Source organism: Bombus flavifrons, chromosome 1, assembly GCF_040668555.2.
Source record: "Bombus flavifrons isolate JBK064 chromosome 1, iyBomFlav1_principal, whole genome shotgun sequence".
Lineage (NCBI taxonomy): Eukaryota > Metazoa > Arthropoda > Insecta > Hymenoptera > Apidae > Bombus > Bombus flavifrons.
The window spans coordinates 12,980,700-13,005,099 of NC_138442.1; the positions used below are offsets into that span (position 1 = coordinate 12,980,700).

General features: G+C 31.9%; 9 protein-coding genes and 1 non-coding gene across 18 annotated transcripts in view; 4 read left to right on the forward strand and 6 right to left on the reverse strand.

Moving 5' to 3' along the window:
• Positions 1 to 72: 72 nt before the first annotated feature.
• Pfdn4 (prefoldin subunit 4) lies at positions 73 to 1,070 on the reverse strand. The gene is made up of 4 exons (XM_069121106.1): positions 902 to 1,070; positions 735 to 839; positions 524 to 640; positions 73 to 414 (listed from the first exon to the last, which is right to left on the reverse strand). Exons 1-4 carry the CDS (start codon positions 938 to 940, stop codon positions 262 to 264), a joined length of 414 nt encoding a protein of 137 aa, XP_068977207.1. The 5' UTR covers positions 941 to 1,070; the 3' UTR covers positions 73 to 261.
• A 380-nt stretch (positions 1,071 to 1,450) lies between these two features.
• On the reverse strand, positions 1,451 to 1,522 carry TRNAQ-CUG (transfer RNA glutamine (anticodon CUG)). Its single transcript has one exon. It is a non-coding gene; the product is annotated as a tRNA-Gln (tRNA).
• A 159-nt stretch (positions 1,523 to 1,681) lies between these two features.
• On the reverse strand, positions 1,682 to 3,168 carry LOC138179272 (THUMP domain-containing protein 1 homolog). Its single transcript, XM_069111899.1, has 4 exons — positions 2,881 to 3,168; positions 2,648 to 2,809; positions 2,344 to 2,588; positions 1,682 to 2,267 (listed from the first exon to the last, which is right to left on the reverse strand). The coding sequence occupies exons 1-4, from the start codon at positions 3,076 to 3,078 to the stop codon at positions 1,913 to 1,915; spliced, it is 960 nt and encodes a 319-aa protein (XP_068968000.1). The 5' UTR covers positions 3,079 to 3,168; the 3' UTR covers positions 1,682 to 1,912.
• A 3,718-nt stretch (positions 3,169 to 6,886) lies between these two features.
• Positions 6,887 to 9,201, forward strand: LOC138188720 (uncharacterized). 4 transcript variants are annotated; one of them, XM_069130853.1, is made up of 4 exons: positions 6,928 to 7,021; positions 7,162 to 7,438; positions 8,140 to 8,499; positions 8,702 to 9,201. In XM_069130853.1, exons 3-4 carry the CDS (start codon positions 8,267 to 8,269, stop codon positions 8,958 to 8,960), a joined length of 492 nt encoding a protein of 163 aa, XP_068986954.1. In that variant the 5' UTR covers positions 6,928 to 7,021; positions 7,162 to 7,438; positions 8,140 to 8,266; the 3' UTR covers positions 8,961 to 9,201. The 4 variants fall into 4 exon arrangements, with proteins under 4 accessions (XP_068987045.1, XP_068986954.1, XP_068986887.1 ...); XM_069130944.1 differs by lacking the exon at positions 7,162 to 7,438 and having other exon boundaries at positions 6,887 to 7,021; XM_069130786.1 differs by lacking the exon at positions 7,162 to 7,438 and having other exon boundaries at positions 6,928 to 7,116.
• A 123-nt stretch (positions 9,202 to 9,324) lies between these two features.
• Positions 9,325 to 10,365, forward strand: LOC138182401 (uncharacterized). Its single transcript, XM_069118204.1, is given in 6 exon segments — positions 9,325 to 9,546; positions 9,605 to 9,701; positions 9,778 to 9,862; positions 9,928 to 10,080; positions 10,161 to 10,286; positions 10,288 to 10,365. Coding segments are annotated over 6 exon segments (753 nt in total). The 5' UTR covers positions 9,325 to 9,332.
• A 248-nt stretch (positions 10,366 to 10,613) lies between these two features.
• Positions 10,614 to 13,949, forward strand: LOC138187724 (uncharacterized). Of its 2 annotated transcripts, none has more exons than XM_069128939.1 (6): positions 10,614 to 10,712; positions 10,787 to 12,010; positions 12,080 to 12,266; positions 12,346 to 12,743; positions 12,816 to 13,027; positions 13,429 to 13,949. In XM_069128939.1, exons 2-6 carry the CDS (start codon positions 10,884 to 10,886, stop codon positions 13,440 to 13,442), a joined length of 1,938 nt encoding a protein of 645 aa, XP_068985040.1. In that variant the 5' UTR covers positions 10,614 to 10,712; positions 10,787 to 10,883; the 3' UTR covers positions 13,443 to 13,949. The 2 variants fall into 2 exon arrangements, with proteins under 2 accessions (XP_068985040.1, XP_068984974.1); XM_069128873.1 differs by lacking the exon at positions 13,429 to 13,949 and adding an exon at positions 13,087 to 13,328.
• Positions 13,950 to 14,309: 360 nt separating this feature from the next.
• LOC138188471 (uncharacterized) lies at positions 14,310 to 15,901 on the reverse strand. Of its 2 annotated transcripts, XM_069130412.1 has the most exons (3): positions 15,582 to 15,901; positions 14,961 to 15,453; positions 14,310 to 14,827 (listed from the first exon to the last, which is right to left on the reverse strand). In XM_069130412.1, exons 2-3 carry the CDS (start codon positions 15,423 to 15,425, stop codon positions 14,600 to 14,602), a joined length of 693 nt encoding a protein of 230 aa, XP_068986513.1. In that variant the 5' UTR covers positions 15,426 to 15,453; positions 15,582 to 15,901; the 3' UTR covers positions 14,310 to 14,599. The 2 variants fall into 2 exon arrangements, with proteins under 2 accessions (XP_068986513.1, XP_068986421.1); XM_069130320.1 differs by having other exon boundaries at positions 14,961 to 15,901.
• Positions 15,902 to 16,069: 168 nt separating this feature from the next.
• PMP34 (Peroxisomal Membrane Protein 34) lies at positions 16,070 to 19,142 on the reverse strand. 4 transcript variants are annotated; one of them, XM_069130004.1, is made up of 9 exons: positions 18,970 to 19,142; positions 18,108 to 18,288; positions 17,965 to 18,025; positions 17,449 to 17,515; positions 17,217 to 17,365; positions 17,049 to 17,159; positions 16,580 to 16,827; positions 16,436 to 16,503; positions 16,070 to 16,371 (listed from the first exon to the last, which is right to left on the reverse strand). In XM_069130004.1, exons 2-9 carry the CDS (start codon positions 18,177 to 18,179, stop codon positions 16,227 to 16,229), a joined length of 921 nt encoding a protein of 306 aa, XP_068986105.1. In that variant the 5' UTR covers positions 18,180 to 18,288; positions 18,970 to 19,142; the 3' UTR covers positions 16,070 to 16,226. The 4 variants fall into 4 exon arrangements, with proteins under 4 accessions (XP_068986105.1, XP_068985946.1, XP_068986181.1 ...); XM_069129845.1 differs by lacking the exon at positions 18,970 to 19,142 and adding an exon at positions 18,734 to 18,875; XM_069130080.1 differs by lacking the exon at positions 18,970 to 19,142 and adding an exon at positions 18,727 to 18,838.
• Positions 18,795 to 24,400, forward strand: part of LOC138187422 (myocardin-related transcription factor A) — a 299,722-nt gene continuing 294,116 nt past the window's right edge. The window contains exon 1 of the mRNA XM_069128318.1: positions 18,795 to 18,929. The gene's annotated coding sequence lies outside the window, so the exon portion shown is untranslated. The remainder of the gene's footprint in view (positions 18,930 to 24,400) is intronic.
• Positions 21,453 to 24,400, reverse strand: part of LOC138188407 (dexamethasone-induced Ras-related protein 1) — a 46,392-nt gene continuing 43,444 nt past the window's right edge. The window contains exon 6 of the mRNA XM_069130193.1: positions 21,453 to 24,152. Coding sequence (XP_068986294.1) covers positions 23,940 to 24,152 — 213 coding nt within the window. The 3' untranslated portion in view covers positions 21,453 to 23,939. The remainder of the gene's footprint in view (positions 24,153 to 24,400) is intronic.

Here is a 24,400-nt window from a genome sequence, read left to right on the forward strand (position 1 = left end):
AAAATATAATATTTGGACACTATAGCAATGAATTTAATATCATCAGAAAGGTAAAAACAACTTTAAGAAATATTACATGAAAGAATTATGATTAATTTATTAGGAGCTTATCATATAACAACAATTGATCAACATGTATGACATGAAAAATGCATAAATTTATAACATAATATATATTATATCCATTAGAAGACATGAGACCATAATAGTATAAAAAGTTTATTTCATATTATGAAAAAATTATATGGATATTTGACTAGATTAATCCTCCTCTGCTTCTAAATTTATACGGCTACCAAATTTTGCATATAGTTGTGTTTTTAACTCAGTTATAATATTCTTCAAATCAACACATTTACTTTCCAAATTAAAGATTTCCTTTTTCTTCTTTTCTTTAATCTCATCTAAGTAATTCTAAAATCATGAACAACAGGAAGAATATTAAATATTTTATCATTTTGTATGAAAATAATAGCAATACTTGTGTCCAAGAACACTAAGTGTGCTATTGAGAATTATGTACCTGTGTTTTTTCTAAGTCTTCGTAAATAAAAACTTCACCAATGTAATATGGAATTTTTGCATCTTCATCCAAAAGAACTATTTCATCACAAGCATCTTCTAAGTTCTTTAATTCATTCTACAAAAGACAGTACAGTATATATAAAATTATACATGTCCAAATAAGGTTACAAGAGGTATGAGGTAAGGACTAGCGCTAGATTAGTTAATACCTGTTTAATTTTTAATTCTTCCTTTAAGTCATCCATTTTAGCATTCTGCCTTGCAAATTTATTAATTTTTTGTTGATCTTCGTACGTAATATAAACATCAGAGTCCTATAACGCAAAATAGGTTAGATTTATGTTTGTAAAATAAAATGTAGGTGATTCTTAGGTACCGGTTGGAATCCAGCTTGAACGTTTTTTCGTGCTGACATATTTGTTACTCGTATGCTATAACTGTTTAATTCGCCGTCTAATGGCAATCTAAATAACAATTTTGAAACAATAATGTCTAGCAGTCACAACTCACAACATTATTTTATGAAGCTAATATCTTTAAAAGCGACTAATGGTTGTTGGAAATGCATCAGTAAGTGTATTCTTTCTAAAGGCGCTTGTGCAATTTATCTAGCTAAGTAACATAGATACATACATTTTTAGCAAATTAAACTATTTTTTCTTAACTGCATACAAAATTAACTATTAAGATTACAGAAATCAATAATAATAAATATGACTAATTTAATTATATGCATTATTTTGTTAATAAATCTTCAAATGTTCTTTTTCATTAAATCTAATTTGCCATTTTTATATTTTCTGTTATTAATTTGAAGTAACATACAATTTATTAATGAATAAAAAAGGTAAGTAGAATGAGTATATTATTGTTTAATGTATAAGAAGATGTAAATATATATACGTGGCAAAAAAAGAAAATACAAAGGTCCCACCGAGATTTGAACTCGGATCGCTGGATTCAGAGTCCAGAGTGCTAACCATTACACCATGGGACCTTGTAAAATGTCTTTTGTTATAAACTATTCATGTAGTTATTTAGAATAATTTTTTAACTTAAATTTAAAAATGTTTCTTCTTTGTAGTAATTTTCGCTGTGCACATTTGCATATGTACATGTACATTTAATCATAAAAAATGAGAACTTACGATTCAATACATTTATTTATATCGATATTACATATTACATATATATATATTTATAAATATATATTATGTATTATTTTTTGATTTATATAAGACATAAACTTATAACTTTTACAAAAAATTACTTACATTTTACAAACAATATAAAATATCACTAATACATACAATGTAGCACTTCCTTTTTATTAGTAGGAATAAAATAATAATAGATTTATAAATTAGCATTAACATTATTTACATATTTAATTTTTTAATTCTTCGTTGTCATGAATTATTTCTGTTGTTAAATGTTTGTCTTCTGTTATATTTGTTTTATCAGGGTTTGTCACTTTCTTTTCCTCGATGGAAGCATTTTCTTCCTTCTGTTTTATGGTATTTGTGGATTCTTTGGTGTTACATATTTCTAGTAAATTATATTTTTTAAATTTATAGTAATTTGGAGCAATAGACATAAGACAAAAACCACGTATCATTTCAACAATTACAGCAAGTTCTGGGTTTTTCAAATCTGCTTTATTTCCAGGATTCTTTTTGTTTATTATTTCTGCTAAGTCTTCAATTACTTCATTTCTGTGTATATTATTGTTACTATGGCGACTATAATAAAATTAGATTGATATTTATATTAAAAGTTCAATAAAATTATAAACAATTTGTAGATTAAAAGACCTACTTGAATACAATACTAAATGTTTTTGGTTCCTGTGCAAAATATTTTTCAAGCATTACATCTGCTTTAGATTTAATGTCATTCATATTTGCTTTACAGATAACTTCAATTGGAAGTAATCTTAATAAAAATCTTGTGCGTTGCTGTTTAGTGTTATCCAATTCACTAATAATTTTAGTAACTAATTCTAATGGATTTGTCAAAGTACTTTTTATAAAAATTACATTCTTCACACCAGTATCAACTACCTAATAAAAAAGTTATAAATATTTAGTCTTTCGAAGACAAATATATCTGATAAATTCACCTGGAATCTTCTGGCATTTATTGTCTTTGAATATTCTGCTTTTAATTCATTAATTTGTTTGTTTAATGCAACTGAAATATCATCTTCGTTATCAATGTTCTTTGTCTCATTCATAGAATCATCTTTCTCGGATTTTTCTTTGGAATTATCATTATCGAAGTCCTTGAATTTAAAAATATTTGACACTCTTATATTACTACATGTGTTTATATTATTGCTGAATTTCACTGTACCTTTGTGGTAATTGGTCCATAAATTTCATCAGCAAATTCATTAAGTAATTTATAAGCATCGCGTACACATTCTTTTTCGGAAAAATTGCATGTGCATAAGAAACCTTTTATACCTGGTTCCAAATTAAATTGTTTACGTCTTTTTTGGTTATAATTATGATTATGAAAGTAACTCTCTTTTCGCTTTTGGACGTACATCTTTGTTAGAAACTCCTGTATTATGGATTTTATTTTATTTATTTAGAAGATGAAAAGATTTTTATTTTGTATAATAGATAGTAAAAACAAGTATGTGATACTATTTACTAATATTTACTGTGGAGAGCTGTGCAAATCTAATAAATTAAATGTTGTAAAATTTTTAATATTAGATTCTATGTATATTAAATACTTACGTTTTTATATAATAAAATATTTTCACATTAATTGTTTAAGATATGAAACTAATTATACTTTTTAAATGATTTAGTTTATTCGTATGTTTGTAACTACATATAAATATAGCCAACTTATTCGTATATCATTCGATCTAAGAGCCCTCTTACTGTACCTATATGTCATTTCCAATCATTTTCCAACACTAATTTCTATATAATTTATACATAGTATGTATAAATATAATGGTAAACTAAATTTACAATAGCATCAGTTATATAATACAATTTTTTATTTTTCTATATAGGTATTAATAATATGTACAATTGTAGAAATATGTAAAAATATATAAAAAGTATATAAAAAAAAAACATAAAAATACGCTAAAATGTGTGAAATATATTACTATATAGTTAGTTAGTTGTTATAAATTTCGGCACCTTAACATCAAAATTATGTTAGACGATACGCTTCATTCGTAATGACATAACAATAATAATAGAATATATTACAATTTAAAGGTGTTTCATTTTAACATTTCGGCGGACTGTATTACAAAAATCTTCTTTGTGTTTATATCATAAACAATTTTTTGTTAAAAAGTTAAAAAAAAGTGAATTGATCGATTCTTTATTTGATGTGAATTAATTGAGTTTTTATGATCTTTTGTGTTTATGTTGATTGTAATAATTCTTTCAAAGAAATTCTTATATCTCTATAATTTTCATTGTTTTTATAATATTTATATTAAAGAAGAATTAAATAATATAAAAGAAAGTTATTACTGTTTCTTTTATTTACATTTGCAGATTTGTGGACTGTTGTGTAACATTAGCTTTGCTAACTGCATCATTGCATGTTTCGACAATAAGATTTGATGTTATTGAATTGGTTATAACATTATGATTTGTAATACTTTTATTTCTATTTTGAGTAGATCTTGTTGACATTTTATGGCATTTTATTAAGATTTTATAAATAAGGTTTTATAAACTTTTACTATTTACTTCCTGAAAAGCTTTTTCTCCCATAAACTTTCTATTTCTGAATGTAAAATTTAATTTTTTTTTTTGTTATTAACATAATTTCGATCAAATACTATTTTATCCCAAAATTTTATTCCAATATAAGTGTCTGTTCAAACTTTCATCTGAAAGTAGCTCTATGTAAGATATAGATCCATGTTTATCAACTTCGTTCATTATTTCTAGCAAATTTTGTAATAAAAAGGCTGGAAGTTTCACAATTGGCACACATTCCATATTATCTACAAAAAGATTTGAAAATCTTATATTACACATTACTTATACATTATTCATATCATTAAAGTTATTGTAGTATATAGTTGAATATGTAGTATAGTTGAAACAAGAGATAATATGTGTTTTTAAGTCACTTATAATTTTACCACTTTCAGTCTTAGTTTAAGTTGGCTATGTAGTATTGACAATAAACTGAATGTGTATTTGTTTTTATTTTATTCTGTTCATTATTTTTTACTTTCATATAAATACATTGCGCATTATGTGGTCTAATCAGAGCTATAAGATCCCAAGTGTAAACTCTCAATGATATTGAGTTTCTGCTGCTAAATAAAATTATGAAGGAAATAATATGAATCTTTTACTACCTTCAAGTATAAAATTTAGCATATTTTCTTTTAACATCTACTATCATGATGATTTCATCAGATTTATTTCATTTCATAAGATTGGTTTCTTATCTTTTGGTTCTTGGTTATCAGCTATAATTTAAATATAATAACTTATCATACATATGAATGTTTTAATCTACATGAAAATACATATTTAATTCAGTACAATTCCTTTTTTCACAATATCTGTATCAAAATTGTCATTACATTCAATACTTTTCCTAGTAGTGTTATTGGGAATATATAATTCATTGTATTTATAGATGTGAAAGTATTTAATTCTTTATATATATATAATGTCAAAGTATTTTATTTATCTGTTTCTTTCTGTTTTTCTTGCAAATTCTCAGTTTATTGAGACTTTACTCTTTTATTCTTTTCAAGTTCTAAAAGTAATTTAAACTGGTAATCACATTCATTTATTAATTTTATGATTTTAAATAACTTCTTCTGATTACATTAATAAACAAAAATATTACATAACAAGATAGTATTTCATTTATTAATGCATTCAACTACTAAACAAAATTTCTTATTTTTGGTAAATAAATTGTTGAACCATTTACATAAATATACGAGTTCGTCGCAATGAGGTTGTAATTCATATTGCCTCCAATTTCTTTTAAAACTTTTATATGCTTGTTCGTGAACTAAATTAAATTCTTCATCAGGATCAGGAAATTCAGAATCTATAATTAGGAATTTTTTATTTTGGAATATTTACAATTACAAGTATATAATAATTAGCAATATTGTAATTATTATATATTGATATTTTTTAATTTAATCTTTGCTATACATTCCTGTAGAATCTGTTGTATTTTCCCGCGTATTTTTCCACGGCAATCTTAAATCGTAACACATAAGCAAATAAACAATTACGATTTCACAGTACATAAAGATAAGTGATACCAATACATATTTAACCATATTATTATTATTTTATCATTATATGTTATTATCATTATTATTTTTTGATTCTATGGCTTTCCCTTCATACTTTGTCGCCCTTATTAATGCTTTTTCTTTGATTTCTGTTAGCTTGCATTCTTCTATCAATATATAATTCGGTGTTGTCATATCTAAACCTAAGATCCATTTCACATATCTTCTTTGTATTCTATCCAGCCTTTCTTCCATGTTTCAGCCCCATACCTCTGCTCCAAACATTTTCATTCTACTCTTGTAGTCTTGTTTGAAAATTCTTTCTCCCACGCTCCATGTTTTCTTCATTGCTATTGTTGCTCTCTTTTTCCTGTCTTGTATGTGTTTCTCATCACTGCCGTTTTTCTGTACTATGTATCCTAGGTATCTTATCTCGTCCACTTCTAATTCTCGCTCTCCCCATTTCCATTTTCTTTGTCTCCTCTTGTTTTCTCTTTTTTCGGAAACTATTATCTTGGTCTTTTCCGTGCTCTGTTCCTTTAGCTCCTCCTCTCTATCTGCCTATAGCACAATATCGTCTGCGTATGGCAATGACCATACCTTCCTTTCTCCTACCACTATGCCCCTCTTTTTGATATAAAAAGATATAGATTAATTTAAACACTATAATAAAAAATTATTTCAACTCAATTTTTACGTAACGCATTTCAAGTATTTGCTGCCGAGTAATGTCGTCAAGTATATGTGTTCTGCATTCAGAATAACGAGTTGTTTCAGAGACAGTGCTTTGAATAACAAAGACCATATCTGGTATGTAGAACGAATTTAGCTAGACATTAGAGTAACGTCGGAACCTTTTATAAATTGTAATATACTTTAATTATATTGACATACATTAGAAAAGTGTAGCACTTACATTTAGATATAAAAGTAATTTTATTTTAATATTAAATATTACTTTTCTTAAAATATATATATATATAAATATGGGAAATATCTGATAAAAATTTTTGCGAGATTTGTGATTAGAAATAACATTATTACTATGTAATATCTTCTTATCTACTTACTGTGTATGTATATTTTTACTGTTAGCAGATATATTTAACTTTGACAAGTGTATTTTCGGCATCAGGCAAATCACACGTCAGTCTGTGGCGTGGCGTCACGAGAATAGCATCGTGGGGTAAATTCTCGTCTCGTTCAGAAATAATATCTACCTACGTAGTACGTACTGTTAATGTTACGAATCTGTATATGACTACAAATATTTATTCGTAAATATTTTGAGTGTTCCAACATTCCGACCTCAATTAACTTAGGTAATGTAGTTTTGTTAATAACTATGTGTTATCTCTACTTTTAAGGGAGAAGTATTAATATTGTTATACGTTTTGGAGTAAACTTGTGTAAACAAATAAGTGAATGAATAAGTGTTACGACAAAGAATTGAGTAATTTGGTTATGAAAGGTTATGAACATCAACTGAAACGTTCTTTCATTCCCTGGAAGCAACCCTTGCGATTAAGACAATCAGCCACTGTGAATCCGGTTTCTTTAAAATTGCGATCAATACTGTTCTGTTTGAGTTCTCCTAAGCGAAGCGAGAGAGCGATACCGCTCTTCGATTATGTTTGTGTACATGTATGTATAACTGAAATGTCATGTGCTTCTTTGTAAAGCGAGAATTGAACTGATAATTAATAGTAATACAGACGATAAATATTCATAGTAAATTGACAAATGTTCCAAAATTTGTAGTTTTATGATGAATTAATAGTGTAGAAATTTTTGAAGCAACTTTATTTATGAATCACAAAATGACATGCTCAAATTTGACGATTAAATATTTACTGATTATTTTGCTACATTAGCCGATTATTTTTAAAGATATTAATTCAACTATTGTACATTGTCATAGTTAGCGTATTATTTGCTTTCATAAATCCAGCTTTATAAAATACTAAGTTATAGGTATAGTCTATTGTTTATCGTTTTCTTTCCCGTCACTGGGAACTTTTTATTAATCTGCGGTAGTTTTGTGTGACGTCGGTTTGTCGGTTTAGATAACAACACATATACTCACGTTTGTTACTGTAATAATGTCCCCGGTGATTTTGTAATTTCTTATTTCTGTTTTATTGTGAAGACGTTTACTCGACACATTCATTAAGTAAAATTTTTTCTTTTGTTACATTTCGTTAAGTCTTATATCTCTCTTTGTTAATTTATTCTTTTCAGATAATATCTTTCGTAATAAATTTCTGTCTTTTGAATGTTAAGATTATACTCTGAATTTAATTATCTATAAGATTTATAACATAGATTTTTCTCTATACCATTAGGTACGACCTATCGCATATGAGTTAGATAACATGAGTTTGAATTACGTAGAATCACATATAGATCAGTTATATCGAATTTAGTTACTTGTAACGAAAAGCAAGTGTACATTCACTGGAGGAATGAAGTATGCAGACCTCTTTACCAAGACAAACCATCGGCTGCATCGGAAAATGTACTTCTGGACTAAGTATCGATGAATTAGATCAGATTACAGATAATATACATAAAACTCTGACTCATCCACGTGGAAGGGAGATTTTTAAAAAATTTTTGGAACAACGTGGTCTCAGGGACAACCTCGAGTGTTTGGCATTGTACGAAACATGTATGCAGATTATCACAGAAGAGACAAACTTTTCGTAAGTAATCATTTTCGTGTCAAAAATAATAATAATTGAATTTTAAGAAATACATATTACTTTTGAAGACTGTCTTTTAAATCATTTTCTTGAGAAAATTATCTTTTAAGCGGTGGCCATTTTTGAAATGTTAGGTTTGGAAGAGAAACGCTTTTACCAGTCGGTAAAACAGTTAACTGACAAGTAAATAATGAATTTCCAGATATTCGAAAAAGGGAACAACACTGGAGTCGTTAATCAAGAGGGTTATGCAAGTGAAAGAAATGGCTGAAGATTTGGACGGTGTACCGCAGATAGACATGGCACTTCTAGAACGTTTCAATGAAACGTTAAATAGCGATTCGAGGACTTCTTTACTCAGCATATTGGCAGATACTAGAGATCGGTGTCGCGATCATTTGAGAAACGTTCATGAAAGTTTCAAACAATATGCATCGGAACCGTGTCCGATAATTAAATAATTAACAAACATATCTTTTTTTTGTATCTTTGTGCCTTTAAAACTTCATTCGTATAGATGCAGGAAGTTATTCTCCATTTTCTTTAAATGTGTAATAGTTAGCACGTGAAACATGTTTCACGTAACAATCTCTATATGTGATGACGAATGTCGTATATTTTCTGTATACTTTTACTTATTGAATGTTATACTGTGATTATTTAAATTATGTAATTTAATAAAAAAAGAAGCAAAAATTAAAACTCAATGATTTATATTTTTGATAGTTTAAATGTTATCCCGAATATAACAGCAAGTGTAGCAACATTCAAATGCTTCTTCATTCATGTCGGTATTCAATTAATTGATATTTGTTAGATATGTTAATTATGAGATGTATCAAGAACATAAGGAAGATTCTCGTGTGCAAACAATGATTGTAAAAATAAATAATATACGCAATACCATAAAATCTTTGGAGGAAAGTCTCATGATTACCCGGAGCTTAGAAGCGGAGCGATGGCTACGATACTCAAATTTAAAAGGAAAAAGCAAAATAATGATGGACGATCTCAGAAAAGCAAATAAACGCAATAAAAATATGCTCAGTATGTGGGAATGTTTAAACCGTGAGGAACAATAACGTTATTGACATTATGTTTGTAGATTTATTTCGACAGAGTGTTACTGACATTCGTCTTGGAAGCGATATTACGTTGCCAGATTCTTTGAAAAAGGAAGTACAAAGATCTTGGCATCAAAAGTAGCATTATTTATTATTTACATTATAACACAAATTAATAAACGTTTAAAAAAATTGATGTTAAAATATTTACTAGGTATGATGCTTTATTAACGCGCAACGAGCAATTAAAACGAGAACTTAATTCCCAAAATTTGCTTCTTAAAGAAAAAACGCAGGAGGTACATAGTTTTCTACGTTTTAACATATTTATTTTAATTTTATCGTTAAAATTGATCGATTCTAGATCAGTAGTCTTCAACAAAAATTATTAACACTTGGCGATAGACTCGTTGAACGGAACGAATCCGTGGAAAGTATTTGTAAAAAATACTTGACTTTAAAAAGACGAAAAGATGAACAAGAAATTTTGTTACGTGGTTCTATCGAAACGTTACAGGTTGAAATATTTGAAGAAGCAAACATTAGATAGAAAATATTCAATAAACAGTTTGAAAACTGAAAATAATTATGTATTAGGATACATTGAGGAAATCAAACGACGGGGCTTTCAAAAAAGATTCTGAAATATCCTCGATACTCAGTAAAGATGCGTTATCAGCTCGAGAAATTCGACGTAGTGATGGGCTAGTTTACGAAAATTCTTTTTTTAAGAGTTCTTCTGCAGAAAGCGAAACGCAGTTACAAAACTAGCGGAAATAGCAGCGTTATTTCTTTTGATTAAACCATTTAGTCGATTTTCCCGAAATTGTAAGCTCTGTTAATTTTTTTCACGAAAGATTTTACGTGCAAACTTTTCAAAGATAAGATCCGTAAAACCATACAGTTGCAGAGTTCGAACGGGTTAAGAAGAAGATCGTAGGTGGAAACATGAGGGTCACTGTTTAAGAACATCGGAATTATGCAACTCTAAAGGTAATAACCGGATGAAAGAGACACATTAAATTAAGTTAGCGGCGATCGATGACAAGTGCTTCACTATAAAAGCAACAACTTTGTTCAGACTAGTCTTACTTGGTGCTGATCAGCACTGAGAGAACTCAGGGTTATGTGATTGTTATTAGACTTTGTGTAAGTTGATCTTTTTCAAGCGATTAATAAATCTTCGATACTTTAATTTCTTGACCTCTAAATCGTTTTTATAGGTGTAACCGATCAGTGCGATAAAAAATATAACGACAAAACATAGAATCAGAACATAGAAGCAGAAGGATTCAACAAGTGTAAAGTTGATAAAACATCATGACGAAAATATACGAAGCATTCTTCATGCTCTATACCTTTCTTTTCTCTCCGTTAATTATTTTACTATTAATATGCTCGTACTTTTATCGTCGAATCGTAGAGATCGTTCTAAGGATACAATTGAAGGATAAATTCGCTGGTCTTCTTGATGGGACGGATTGCGTTTGGGCTATAGAACAATCATCGGCGCTTTCTGTGAACAACATCCTTATGATCTTAGAAAAAGATGCTCGACATTCGAATGCCAACTTCCTCGAGAGTTTTCGAGATTTGGCAAAAAATCGTATAGTGTGCTCGTATTTCGAGAAGTTGCTGTATAAGAGAAAGAGAAAATTCGGCTACTATTTTTGGGAGAGGAGCGAAGAGATCGATCTGAAAGGACGGATCAGATGGTTGGAATATGAGCGTGGAAACTGTGACGGATCCTGTGACAATATTTATAACGGTCACTTGAAAAGGGTTTTGTCGAACGTTTGCAATCAGCCTCTACCGGAGAATCATACAGCATCCTGGGAGATTTTAATTGGGAAATGTTGTCCCAGGTCGAGTCATCATTATCTTCGACGAATGGAGGAACGTTTGACGAGCAAAATCAAGGTTCCTATTTTGTTTCGTGTCCATCATTCCTTAGGCGATGGTATGGCTCTCCTCAAATTCTTTAGGGACATTATTATCGACAAAGAACCGGTCCCAGAAACGTTCTTGCAGTTGGAGCATACGAGTTTTAGAATGAAGAGCGAGAAAACGAAGAAGTCAAATGCGACAGTACCTGTGACGAATCCTGTGAATCCTTGCTTGAACATCGACAACAGCTTAAACAGCACTACATTTCAAAAGGATGTTATGTCGGCTACCATGCCATTCATCTATTTAGTGGTGTTTCCACATGTCGTTAAATTATTAAAGAAAAGGTTCAACGAGGGACTAGAGTACCTGCGAAATGTTACTTTGGAAGAATTGAGACAGGAAACGAGACTATTTCTAATGGGAGAACGAGATAAATTAAATACTTTTTTCTCGGAAATTGTTTGGAAAAAGGTAAAGAATTATTTAAAAATGACGAAGATTATCATAGATGCTCCTGGTTGCTTGATTCAACAAGCTTTTCGTAGCATGGACAAAAGGTTTGTTTATCCGTTCACTAACTTTTCTTTCCAAACACGTTAAAAATATTATAAAATGTTTTATCGTAGCGCACTCCATGGAGCAGAATTATCAGGTGAAAAATTGATCTCTTATTGGCTCGAGGATGATTTCAAGAATGCCTGCAATCAGAGGCTCTTTACAAAGATTCAGAACATAAGAAGCATCACAGGCGCAAGATTTGGAGATGTACTATTAGCTGCTCTATCCGTTAGTTTACACAAGTACTTTCTTCGGGTAAGTGGTTACGTATTCTTTACCTGTATTTGAATTTTCTTCGCGAATAGTTGTTTCTACGTTAATTTAAATTTTACAGATGAACGAACCGGTTCCAACGAAATTAAGCGTCGTCCTACCGATGAAAATCGAGGAATGGAGCGAGAACCTTCCGTTGCAAAATAATTTCTCAGTTGGCATATTGCCGCTTTGTATTTCGCAGATAAACGGCAAGCAGCTTGCAGATCCACGTGAAAATTCTCAACTTTTAGAACGCCTTGATGCTATTAAGAGAGCAAATGATTCGCTCAGAAAGAGTCCTGATTACAAAGTGAATTTTTTGGTGATGAAGTATCTCACAGCTGTGTTGCCTGATAAATTTTTACGACCGATTTTTAGGAGTTACAGCACGATGGTGTTTAGCAATTTAGTTGGTCCTCAGGAAGTAAAATTAATGGGCCATCCTTTGAAAAATATCGTTTTTTGGATACCAAACAGGTTACAAGTTTTTTTATGCCATATACTTCCTGTCCTCTTATATGATGTTTTAGTAAAAGTTATTGCTTTCAGAAGTTACACGGGGATTGGATGTTCGTTGTTAACTTATCGGGGTTACCTGCACTTATCTTTGATCGCTGATAAAGCTTTGGTGCAAAATGAAAAGGCTCTTACAAGAATCTTGGAGAACACTGTAAATGAAATTGATAATCTTTACGACAGGCTAACTTTATCATTTTTTTCGAAAAAACTTCATAGGAGTATATCAACACCCACAAAGAAAGGTAGGTCAATCGAGAAATACTTAATAAGAAAGTATTGACATAATTTTTTATACTTTCAGCAATCGGTGTGTTGTAAAATCGTGGAAGACATTTGTATCTCTTATTTTTTTGTATTCATTATTCACATTTTTTCATAAAATTTTATTTTATAATACACCGGCAATGTTTTACCATTGTATTTTATCATATAAAATCGTTGTAAATAATTGACTTTTATGCTGATTGTAAGACTCGATGAATTATGCGTATTCTGATTTGTATTTTTATTATACATAATAAAAAATATATTTTCTTAAACATATACGTAAGTGCTCTATTTTAAATGTTTTCTGAAATATTTTGTAAACACTATATGTAGAATGAAATATATTATTAATTAATAAGATCATACAATTTTTTAGGTCGTAAAAAATAATGCGTATACAATACATAAAATAAATGGTAACTTCGAAGTTTCATATCTATATCTCTACAAAGATATTTAGAGAAATCATGAAACTTTTCAATTATCGATCTATTGTTCATACCATTTCTTCTTAAATATTATCTTCCCAAAAACGAAGAAGAAAGTCAGCTCTCATCGATTCGTTTTCAAAAATAAATAAGGCCAGAAAACAATGTCAAAAAGGGTATTAAAAAAGGAGAAACTAGTTCGTCGACGATTCGTAATTTTTGGTGGTGCGTGTACTATTGAGTTTGTTTTGATACGATGAGTCAAAATATACTTCGCTTTGTGTTGACCTCTCTTTTCTTTTTTACTGTATTCGCTATTGCAATCAGACGAAATGTCCACATCCTCTGAAGTCGTCTCGATGTATTTTCGATATTTCAATGACCTGTTGATAATCACATGTAATTATCGTGACAATTATTATACTCCGAGTTTCAAGTAGATAATTCTAAATATATCATTTTAACCATTTTTTCTTTCTGATTTCTTCCGGGGACGAACTCTTTAAATCGCTGTTATCTTCCTGTTGATTTGTGGAAACTGGATTGTGTTCGCTGCACGATTTGCAAGGGCAGTTCAGTTTCAAACTCCGTAGAATTGTTAAAACGCGAGGGTCATCGATGCTACTAATAATAGCCGGGGATTCGTCGGCCGATGTTAATCCACGATCCTCCGCTTCTTCATCTGCTTCTAACGTCGAAGTTTCCTCTTTGTTCCAAACTGTTCTAGATAAAATGAATGTTTTTGAGTCAATTAATATTTTCCCTTTGATATAGATTTTAAAAATTATCGCGTGTACTTGTATCCTTTTGTAATTCGTTGAAACGAACCACATCTTGTTTATGAGTACTTTGTTCTTCTTTACTGGATGATCTTTTTTTCATACTTTCTTCCGAGATATCGATGCTTTAAATTCATATTTAATTATTATAATAACTGTTCATTGATAACAGAATGTAATTATCTTTTATCTTATTTTTTAACTAACTTGTCAGTAGGAGAGTTTGTCGTGGAATATTTCAAGTGAGGAGATTCTTTCGTTTTTACTTTTTTCGTCTATCATACAAGTAATTCATTACTGTTTAATCTCTAGTCTAATTTGATTTTTATTTTTACGTATATTACATTACCGAATGTAGTTCATAAAACGTATGAACTGGAAAAACAGCTATCTTCGCACGAGGAATTTTACTGCCCTTGACTTGAACTGGTGATTTCTTTTTAGCAATTTCATAATCTTCTGACGTCTCGTTTTTCATCTGTTGTGTCATTTGATTATTGTTATCGTTCTCAATTGCCTCTTTCGTATCCTTGTACGAAATGTTTTTAGCGTCCACTACTAAATTTTTCTAAATATAACGAATTTACATGTCACCATAATGGAGTAAAGTGATTTTCTTAATCAGAATTTTAATTTTAGTTTTAAAATTAAGTTCAAGAATAAAATTCGGAACGAGCGAGGGAGGAAAAAGATGTACAAACCCTCAACGAGTTCGACAAATGTTCAACGTTATTGGTATCATTGTTGGTAATATTCTCTTTTTCGCCGATATAATTTTCTTTCTCAAAGATACTGGAAGAGGCCATCATTTTTTGATTAATCCTACTGGGTGATCGTGTATGTGTTTTGATGGGTGAGGCGTTCTTTTGGATCAGCGACTTCGTCTTGAATTCCTGAGATCTTTTCTGAAAATTCTTTCTTGATATAATTTGTCCTTTTAAGCGAGTCTTTAGAGCTTTCTTTCTAAGTGGAACTCCACTAACCATCACACCACGACCGATATTCTTATAATCTAGTAAATTCGGTACATCCGGTTGACTGATAGCAGCATCGTAATCGTATGTTATATGTGGTTTTGCTGTTCGGTTTCTCACGGTGATCCGCGGGCTACGAAATCGTTTGGTCGTTGGCGTGTCGTGGGTCCCACGTTGCGATTTAGCGCTCATTGTTTCTTCAACATGACTATAATTCCGTCTGAAGTAAATTAACATTTCTTATTATTTATATCATATTATAGGTTGCTAAAAATGCGGAAGTCAAATTTGCATTTACAAATTATTCAAAAAGTGAGTTTTATTTGATATTTTAACATAGAAACTTACACGGAAGCTAATGATTCATTTGTAATAGGTTCTACTTTCTTTCTCGCGTTTTTGCGATGCTTGAGTTTATTCCAGAATCTTACAATGGCCTTTGTGGATTTGCGCTCGACTTTTTTCAACGACAAACTCTTCTGATCAACAGGATTTACACATTCAGCCTGTTTATCGCTCCATTTCGACTCTATTTCTCGCGTCTGCGATACAAGCGAGGTGGAGTGATTGGATCGACGACGAAAATGTGACTGAAACCGGAAATGTGTTTTCTTGAGATTCGCCAGTATTCTCGATGATAGAGTTCACATTTTCCGGATATACGTAGAAGTGTGATGGATATTTTTCTGTTATGTGGTTTGACGTTTGTGGTTAAACAAAAGAGTTTTGCATAACATTTCAATGCTAACTCGTTGATCGCTAAGGTATATGATAAAATTTCGCAATAAAGTAAATTTTAAAAGTACCTTAAATACTTCTTTCTCTTTTATTTCTAGTTGCTATGAAAATTATATTAAATAAGAAAGCATTCTCAATATTTCTTTACGATATAAGTTACATATATGTATTGTATACTATTATTCTATTACAATAAAAGAGGACTTTACATGGAGAACAATATTAACGTTGCTGACTAATATTGCTCCAAATTTGTTATCTTAACGTCGGTCTATGCAAAAGAATGCGAAAAACGAGTCTTGAAATCTTTTCATAAGTTAAAAACATTAATGCCGCTGTGAGAATAGTTTGCAATAATTTCGCTTCCATTCCTTTGTATAGTCCTCCTATTCCTTGTTTCCTGAAAATAAGAATTCACATTGAATACAATTATACTTGTGTCATTTTATAAAAATATTACTTACTTTAATATATAAAATAGAATTTCTAAGCTCCCAGCGTTTGGTGGCATGTTTCGATACTTATGACCATGCTAAAAGTTAAAATCATGCTGTATGTACAGTCTTTATAAAAGCTTAGAAAATAATTAAAATAATGTAAATACGTACTCTCAGTTTGGTTTGAACTAATTGCAATGGATAAGTTAGTATGGTTGCAACCGCTTTGGCTATAGCACCAATAACAAAGAATGTCCATGCAGGTGGTTGTACACCATATAGAGATGCGAGAACTTTCCTTTTAATAGTTTCGTAAGTCATAAACTGAATGGCTGGATTCATAACTAGCATCAAGCTCGGCACAGTCCCAGCCCAAAGCTTTTTTAAACCTTCGTATTTCCATATATGTATAAGACCACCTAAACAGGTAATGTGCCATAGAAATGTATTAATTTAACAACAATTAATTTCCAGTATTTGCAGTTATTTTCTAGATGCATCATTAAGCGTAATATTTACATAGATATAGACTATATCTTTATAAAAATTAAACAGTATTTATTGTACACGTGTCAGAAGTTGAACTTCATTCAACATTTATTGATACCAATTTATTAATTCTGGTGTCGCAAAAACGTACCATATAAGGTATTGTAAAGGTTATTTCTTTCCTGAGTGTTGTTGATGCCTCTCATTTTCAGTCTAGTATTTACTACCCACAGTGGCGTCGTTGTTAAAACATTAATTACACCTAGAACAACGATTTTTAAGCAAAAACTCTTCAAGTGATTTTTGTTAAATACCATACCCGCAATTGATGCAACTAGTAGATCATTTCCAGCTGATTGATTCTTGTTTGCTCTGAGCATTCTCAAGCCGTGGAATGTGTAGAAATAAACGAAGTTGCTAACACATAGACTTTGAAGAACCGGTACCATTCCTCTGTACAAGGTGGCTCTAGGATGTTACCATAAATGAGACGAAATTTTTATTTCAATAATTATGACTCATTAAACGTATTACAAAACAAAAAAACTTACGGTCCTTCCTTTGCGGCGAGATCACGGATTGTAGCAAGTGTACTTTTCGATTCTCGGTCTTCTTCCACTGCAAGAATAAATAAACTGATAATAATATGTAAATATATGTACGTAAATATCTATTTTATTTCTAGGATTTTATATTGTTTACGTTCAGCCTGATCGACGTACCGCGTTTCTCACACGATATTGTACGTTAGAAGATTAACTACAAGGTTATTCATGACAGTTTGAGATTAATCGTGTAAGTGCTATATTAATCTATCAATTAATTTGGATTCTATCAATTAATTTGGATTTTCGCACCACTGACTGTGGTGCGAAAATTAATCTAATTTTTTATGTCACATTCTAAATCTGTCGTTTTCAAATTTATCGATTGTTTGAAATACATTTAGTCAATGTACACAAACGTACTACTATGACCTTTACTAAGTATGTGATTTTTATTTATTTATGTGATTTATTAACGATTATTATAAGTAGGTCAAATATATAATTTTTTAATATACCTACATTGTAATCTGCTTCGTACTGTATCTAAAGGAAAGAATATTGTCATCGCAACAACGCCGCCCTGTAAAGTATCATAGCCAAAAATTAATTTACATACCACTAAAGATTTAACAACTTTTCAAAATTCTTTGATGTATACTTACAGCAGCACCGGATATCGCGTGAACTAACGTTTCATAACTGAAAATGCTTCTGTTGCGTTCACCGTCACCCATCTTTACAAATCATTCGCTTTCGTAAATTTATTTATTAGAATGAAATTTATTCGAGTTACATTAAGTATTCCTTATTGAATCGTGTTATGTTATAACATCAATGATTACTCTGTAAACATATACATATTTGTAAATTTCAATTTCAAAATCAACTAAAATAAAAATACAATTATCATTTTTATACGAAAGACATCGCGATAAGCAGCTCGATTTTAGATTTGAATTATTCACGATATTTATAAATCGAATGATCAATCGAGTCAATCGAAACAATCGATTAAATGATATAATCGATTAATCTACGTATTTCTACGTATCGATATAAGTTACGAATTTGCTTCATAATTCTAACTCGGTTTGAAATAATGTTGTAATGTTTGTAATACATATAATAATCTGTTGAAACTTCGTACAACGCAATTATCACGGTCGCGTCGGTAAGTAGAATTTAATCGTGAATTAATCACAAATTCAATTACTACAAAAACAGTAATCGAGGAATATTTAAATAATACAATAATTTCATATAATTTCGTATAATCAACACCTTTTACGTTCATAGAGTTGAATAATTTTCACGAGTGATGGGTTGTCGAGAAACTACGTCTTTGCTCTCCGAGCGACATGTTGACACTGGTGAGAAAACATTCCGAATAAATGATCATTACTATAAGTAACTATGTAAATGAAAGATGCACGTGCCGATTCTGTAAAATCGCTACTCTGAAATGACTACCGTGTACTATACATGTATGTATAGATATGTCAGTAAATAAATACGTGTGCTTGCCTTTCTATATGTGTTCCCTTTACCATGGACGATTCGACATCCCAATCATGAACACGACGAACGTCGCGACACAATCCGATCTGCGGCTTAAAAGCTAAGTTCAATGTAAGATCTCTAGTCGTTTCATCGTCAACTAGATGTTCCCGATAAAATTACTTTGGCCATGATGGACTGTTCCCCTGTGGATAATACGCTTGCGCTTTAGGTTACATCGATGGTTCGAGAGGTCGATTATGTATCGTACGTTGTAAGCATGCGCGGTTATGAATTTCATATCTGAATATTTTTTGGTTCAAATTTACGGTTATTAACTTCATTAAGATTTTATAGGTTATGTACAATGTAGGTACATTTCGATTACAATGTATATATTTTTTTTTAATTTAATTCGAATATTGAAAACGTAAATGTAAATTATGCATTTTAGGGTACATATTTTTGTCTTCAATCAATAGACATTGTTTATAAAAAATAATCTAATCTTATTAACCTATATATGTAATTGGTACGAAAAAATGAAAGATAAATGACATTGTAAATATCTCGAATTTTTTATTGACATTGCAAGGCACTTAGTAGCCACAATAAATTTTAATTATGATGATTTGCTATCTAACATAATTATTTTAATATGCATCGGAATGAGATATTAAAACGCGTTTTTAAAAATACATACCGAGAAGTAGTGAAATGCATGTCATAAGATCTTATGAATATGTTATGAATAAACAAAAGCTGAATTTATGACCAAAAAAAATTTATGACTCAAAAAAAGTACACGTTTGCAAGAAAAATGAAAAATAAGGGTACAAAAAGGAGACAAGTGACGATTATAAATAGCCAACAAAAATTTTTCGTCTTCTTCAACTAATGTAGCAAGAGAAAGATAATTCATACGAGCCCTTGACGCATTATTGTTGCGGAGGAACAGGGAATTTCAGATGGCGGTCATTCGTCGTGCGAAATTTTGCAGCTTGCTCGTGGTTATCACTGGCGCACCTCAAGATATCTCCTATTTATTTCTCCACCGGGAGTTCCCATGCCGGCTGTTCGTTAGAGCCACCGACTGTTCTCGAATTTTCTTTCCTGTTAGAATGAAATCCTTCTTTTCTGTTTCACCACTGAACGCATTGCACAATTCCCATGAGCGTTCGCCCTGCGATCGCATGAAAAGTGATTTCTATCTCGTTCCTTTCCGTTGCGTTTCTCCAGCGAATAGGAAATACTTCGCAGATTGCTTACACTCCACACAAACATCGCAAAAGACAACTTGAGATAGTCGTTGTTCACGTTCCTTCAAGGAGAAGAAATACACATGTAATATGTATAAAACGATGAGACGTATGAATACATTGTCTTTGAGGGAAAAGGAATATTTTTCGCTTGGTCTTTATTTATTTAAAATCTTTCTATATAGGGACGATGCTTTGAAATTTGAAATTTAAAATTTGAATTTATAAATCTGTGGGTTTATTGGAAATAATTGGCTTATTTTTTGATCGAAGATCACTTGATCATCTATTAAGATAAGTTTAAATATCCTGCAACCTTTTTCTTTAACTCAGTTAAAGAATTAGGTGAACTAGTTGTACGTCTAATGATATGAATCAAATGGAATTTCATAGTTGGTAATAATATTACTCTCCGCATACGACTCTTGGATAATACAGTTTCATTTGTCGATCCCGTTAATTTCTTAGCATTTTGTGGATGATAAATCGTCTGTGTTTAATGAAAAACGGCATCGACATCGAATAACTGGACGCCACCAGTGTGTGGAGTTTAACGAGGATGCAGATACAACAGGTTATAAATATGAACACGCATCTTTTCACCGAAGTGGTAGATCTTTAATTAAAACTGCTGGAAAAGCTGTTGTACCTATAGTGGTACAGTCGATATTACTTTTCTGACGATAAAGGAGACACATCGCATGATGCACGAGCTTTGTGATGCCTCGTCCGAAATTCTCTGAGTTCTTGACAGAGTTTAATTAAACATTCCGCGCGTCTGGAATTTTGTGGTCACCACGTTCTCTCTGTAGTGAAACTCCTTTTAATGGGTTCTGCCGCTTGAATCTCGATACGTAAGCCGACCTCGTGTCGTGTCGACACGACTCTCCTTCGGTTTCTTTATGCTTGACCATCCAATATCCAATTAAATTGTAACGAAAAAAATTGTTGGCTTTAGACAAGTAGTGATACTTAAAGATAAGACACCGCTTATTGAGAAGAAATTTGTTGCTTGAATTCTAGGAATGTAGTTTCGTAATAACACTTTTGTTAGTTTGTTTTTCTTCTCTAGGAATTTTCAAATCAGAACTATATTAATAAATGTAACTTTCTTCGTTGATGAACCTCTCGAAGAACGCATAAATATTACATGGATTCAATCAATCGGATTGCAACTTGGCCTCGCATATTTTTCCATACATGTTTACTTTGAATGCACCATTAAAATGGAATTACAAGAAAATAAATCTGTAACGTAGGAAAGGTTAATTAGTAAGCAGTACTTTGAATGCATTAAGCCGGTAAGAGAAGAGGTCTCCGTTTCGAACGAAGTGCAGCTTTCATTGCCGTAAGTCAGGCTCTAACACCGATTAAGTCGGTTAAATCAGGTCCGTTAAAGTGGATTAAAATGTTGTCCTTGGCAAGTGACGCTTATGAGTAATAATTCCTTTATTCGACTGTAATTGCGAACCAGAGATTTAATTTATACTCGAAGGTTGCGTTATGTGTACTTTGAAATGGTCTGACTGTTCGGCGATCATTAAAAATAATCTTTCATTGGAAAAAAAAGATAAAAGAAGTGTGACTGGAGACTCGATTTAAATAAATTTCAGTCGTGACATTTTACTTGTCTGAAATATTACGATAAAAACGACGGATGAATAACCGTTTGAATTTAAATCGATTAGCGATCGACGAGTTGAAACGACGAATGATATAAGTATTGCAACAAATAGTCTTCTTTTTCAAACGAAAAGTTGTGTTCGTATTAGTTTTGGAATTTATATAAATTCGAAGTAAAACTTTGAAGAAGTAGAAAATTCTCCTCTAGGAAATATATCTTCGTTGCATTTAATAAGAAATAATGTCGTAACTTGCGAGTGAACCATCTGTAATTCGAAGTTCGCACTGTAAAAACGACCAGAATGGAAGCACTGCGGTCGGAAAATTAATTAACGTATTAATCGAGTAATTGGCCTGAGTCTAGGGTTCGCGGTAGATCTACGGAAAGCTTTCTTTTATAGGGTTAATTAATTCGCCAAGAGCTTCGAACAAAATGTCTTTCCATTGGGTTGTCGGGGCGTTGTTTCAAAAATGATGGTCGTGCGACCGCGTAAATGGAAAAACCGACGAGTCTTCTCGAGAGAGACTTCTCGAATACATACTTGCAAGGTTGACAACTCGGAACAGGCACAGGTAATTATGTATGTTTTTTTCCTGCTTTCGCTGTCGAACTCCTCCATTCGAGGAATTCTTGTTCTTTAATTCCTAGTTGGTTAAGTTAACTCTTTAACGAACTGAATACCGCCAGGTATTTGTTTCTTTTGATTGTAAAGATGGGATGCGATTAATTATTTAATTAACTGGGACGAAGAAGCACGAGCGTAAAAGGATGTGAGATTTAAGAAAGAAAAGAACGTGTCGATATTGTTTACGTGTTTATTACAAGAGAACGAAACGTTTTTTTGGTCCGAAAATTAGGGGTGAGTTTTACGAAAAGATGCGTCTCTCGTACATATTTTGTTTCTATGCGCTTTGATTATTACGGTTACAATCTTTCAATGTCGAGCAATCACGCGTGTACGCCGTGTTGCTGTGTCGTCGAAGGTTAAACAGCTTTGCAAGCGTATTGAATTTTAATCATTTCCTTCGCTCTTCTTTTTCTCCGTTAAGAAAATTTTGCTTTAGTTTTACTACTGAAAACTTCTAAATTGAATCTCGGCTCAATATAACTGGACGAAGATAAATGTCGGCAATTGTTCAAATCCGAACGATATTCAAAATGATTCGAAAGTTTGCTATGATTGATCAACGCATCCAATGCTCGTATATGTTCGGTACAATAGTGTGCCATCTCGTTTCATACGAATAAATTAACTATATACACGTATACGGTATTTGGTTCGTGTCGGCTTAACAATCATGCTTAAATAGAATCCAAGTGTCACGATCAGTCGACCATTTCAACAAACTACGAAGGATACATCGATCTTGGGTTTGAAATTCTCGCTATACGATCTTTCATTGGCGATCGTTTGTCTCGATCTACCAACCAAGAATTGTTTAATTCGTTAAGTTCGTCGGTGCGAAGGCTCGATAGGTAAAAGAAGATTTAATTGCTTTGATTAGGAATGTAAATGGTCGACTGTTCCGATAGCGCACCAAAAGATCCAGAGTTATCACGGGAAGGGTCTCCCTTTCGTTTCATCTGCGATTACGCCGAACTCTTTCGTTTCCTGATCGACGCCGGTCGATCGATCCAACGATCGGTCCTCAGCGATCGTATCTTATTTTAGTAATATACGTTATTCTCGGAACGCTATGCTAGAGCTATTTCTTTAATTAATTAAGGCGAGCAGCGTGGTCGGTTTAAACGTTTTCTTCGTTTCGACGATTCTCGCTTACGACTCTTCGTCCATGCCAACTTTGTTACGCGCGATACACCACGGCCGACGCAATAAAAACGCAATGTGCTCGCGTTTTCTGGCCGTTCTTTCGAAGGAACGTTAATTTGCCATCGTATAATTTTCTTTGTCCCCCATTTTCCATGGAATCAACAAACATCGTTTAAACGTTTCTTTGTCAAACGAGTGTTAAAAGTGGAACGAACAATTCCTTCTACTCGATATATTATAACGACCGCGTCGTTCGAGAGAATCGTGTTCGTTGGCGAGGATCGTCCTTCGAATTCCAGACCCATCGTTTCGAATTCAGTTTCGAGAGGATCTCCGAGAGATATCACTGAATGGAACACGTCTTTCTGGCGTCGGAGGTACGCAGGGTTATCCTCGATCCCGGCGCGTTGTTCTCATTCCCGGCTGCAAGGGAGCACGTTTTCGTTCTCATGATCATTAGATCCGTTCTGATGCTTGGCCGACGCACATTGGGCGCCACGACGCCGCAGGCGTCGCTCAGCCGTCGCTTTATACTCAGGGTGGCTTTATGCCTTGGCTGAAAACAAATTGTCGCTCTTTCAAAAGTTTTTGAAGAAGGTCCACTCGACGACACGCTCTTCGCAGAGGAAACGTAATCGTTTTGACAATTTAACGCGTTTGCCCCGAGTTATAACTCGTCCTGATGCGAGTTTTCACCCTCCCCATTCCGAGACTTTGCCAATTGTTCAATTACTACGTTCGAATTCCAGCATTATTTACGTTTCCCTGAATACCGCGTCTTCTATCATTCTCTATCGTTTTATA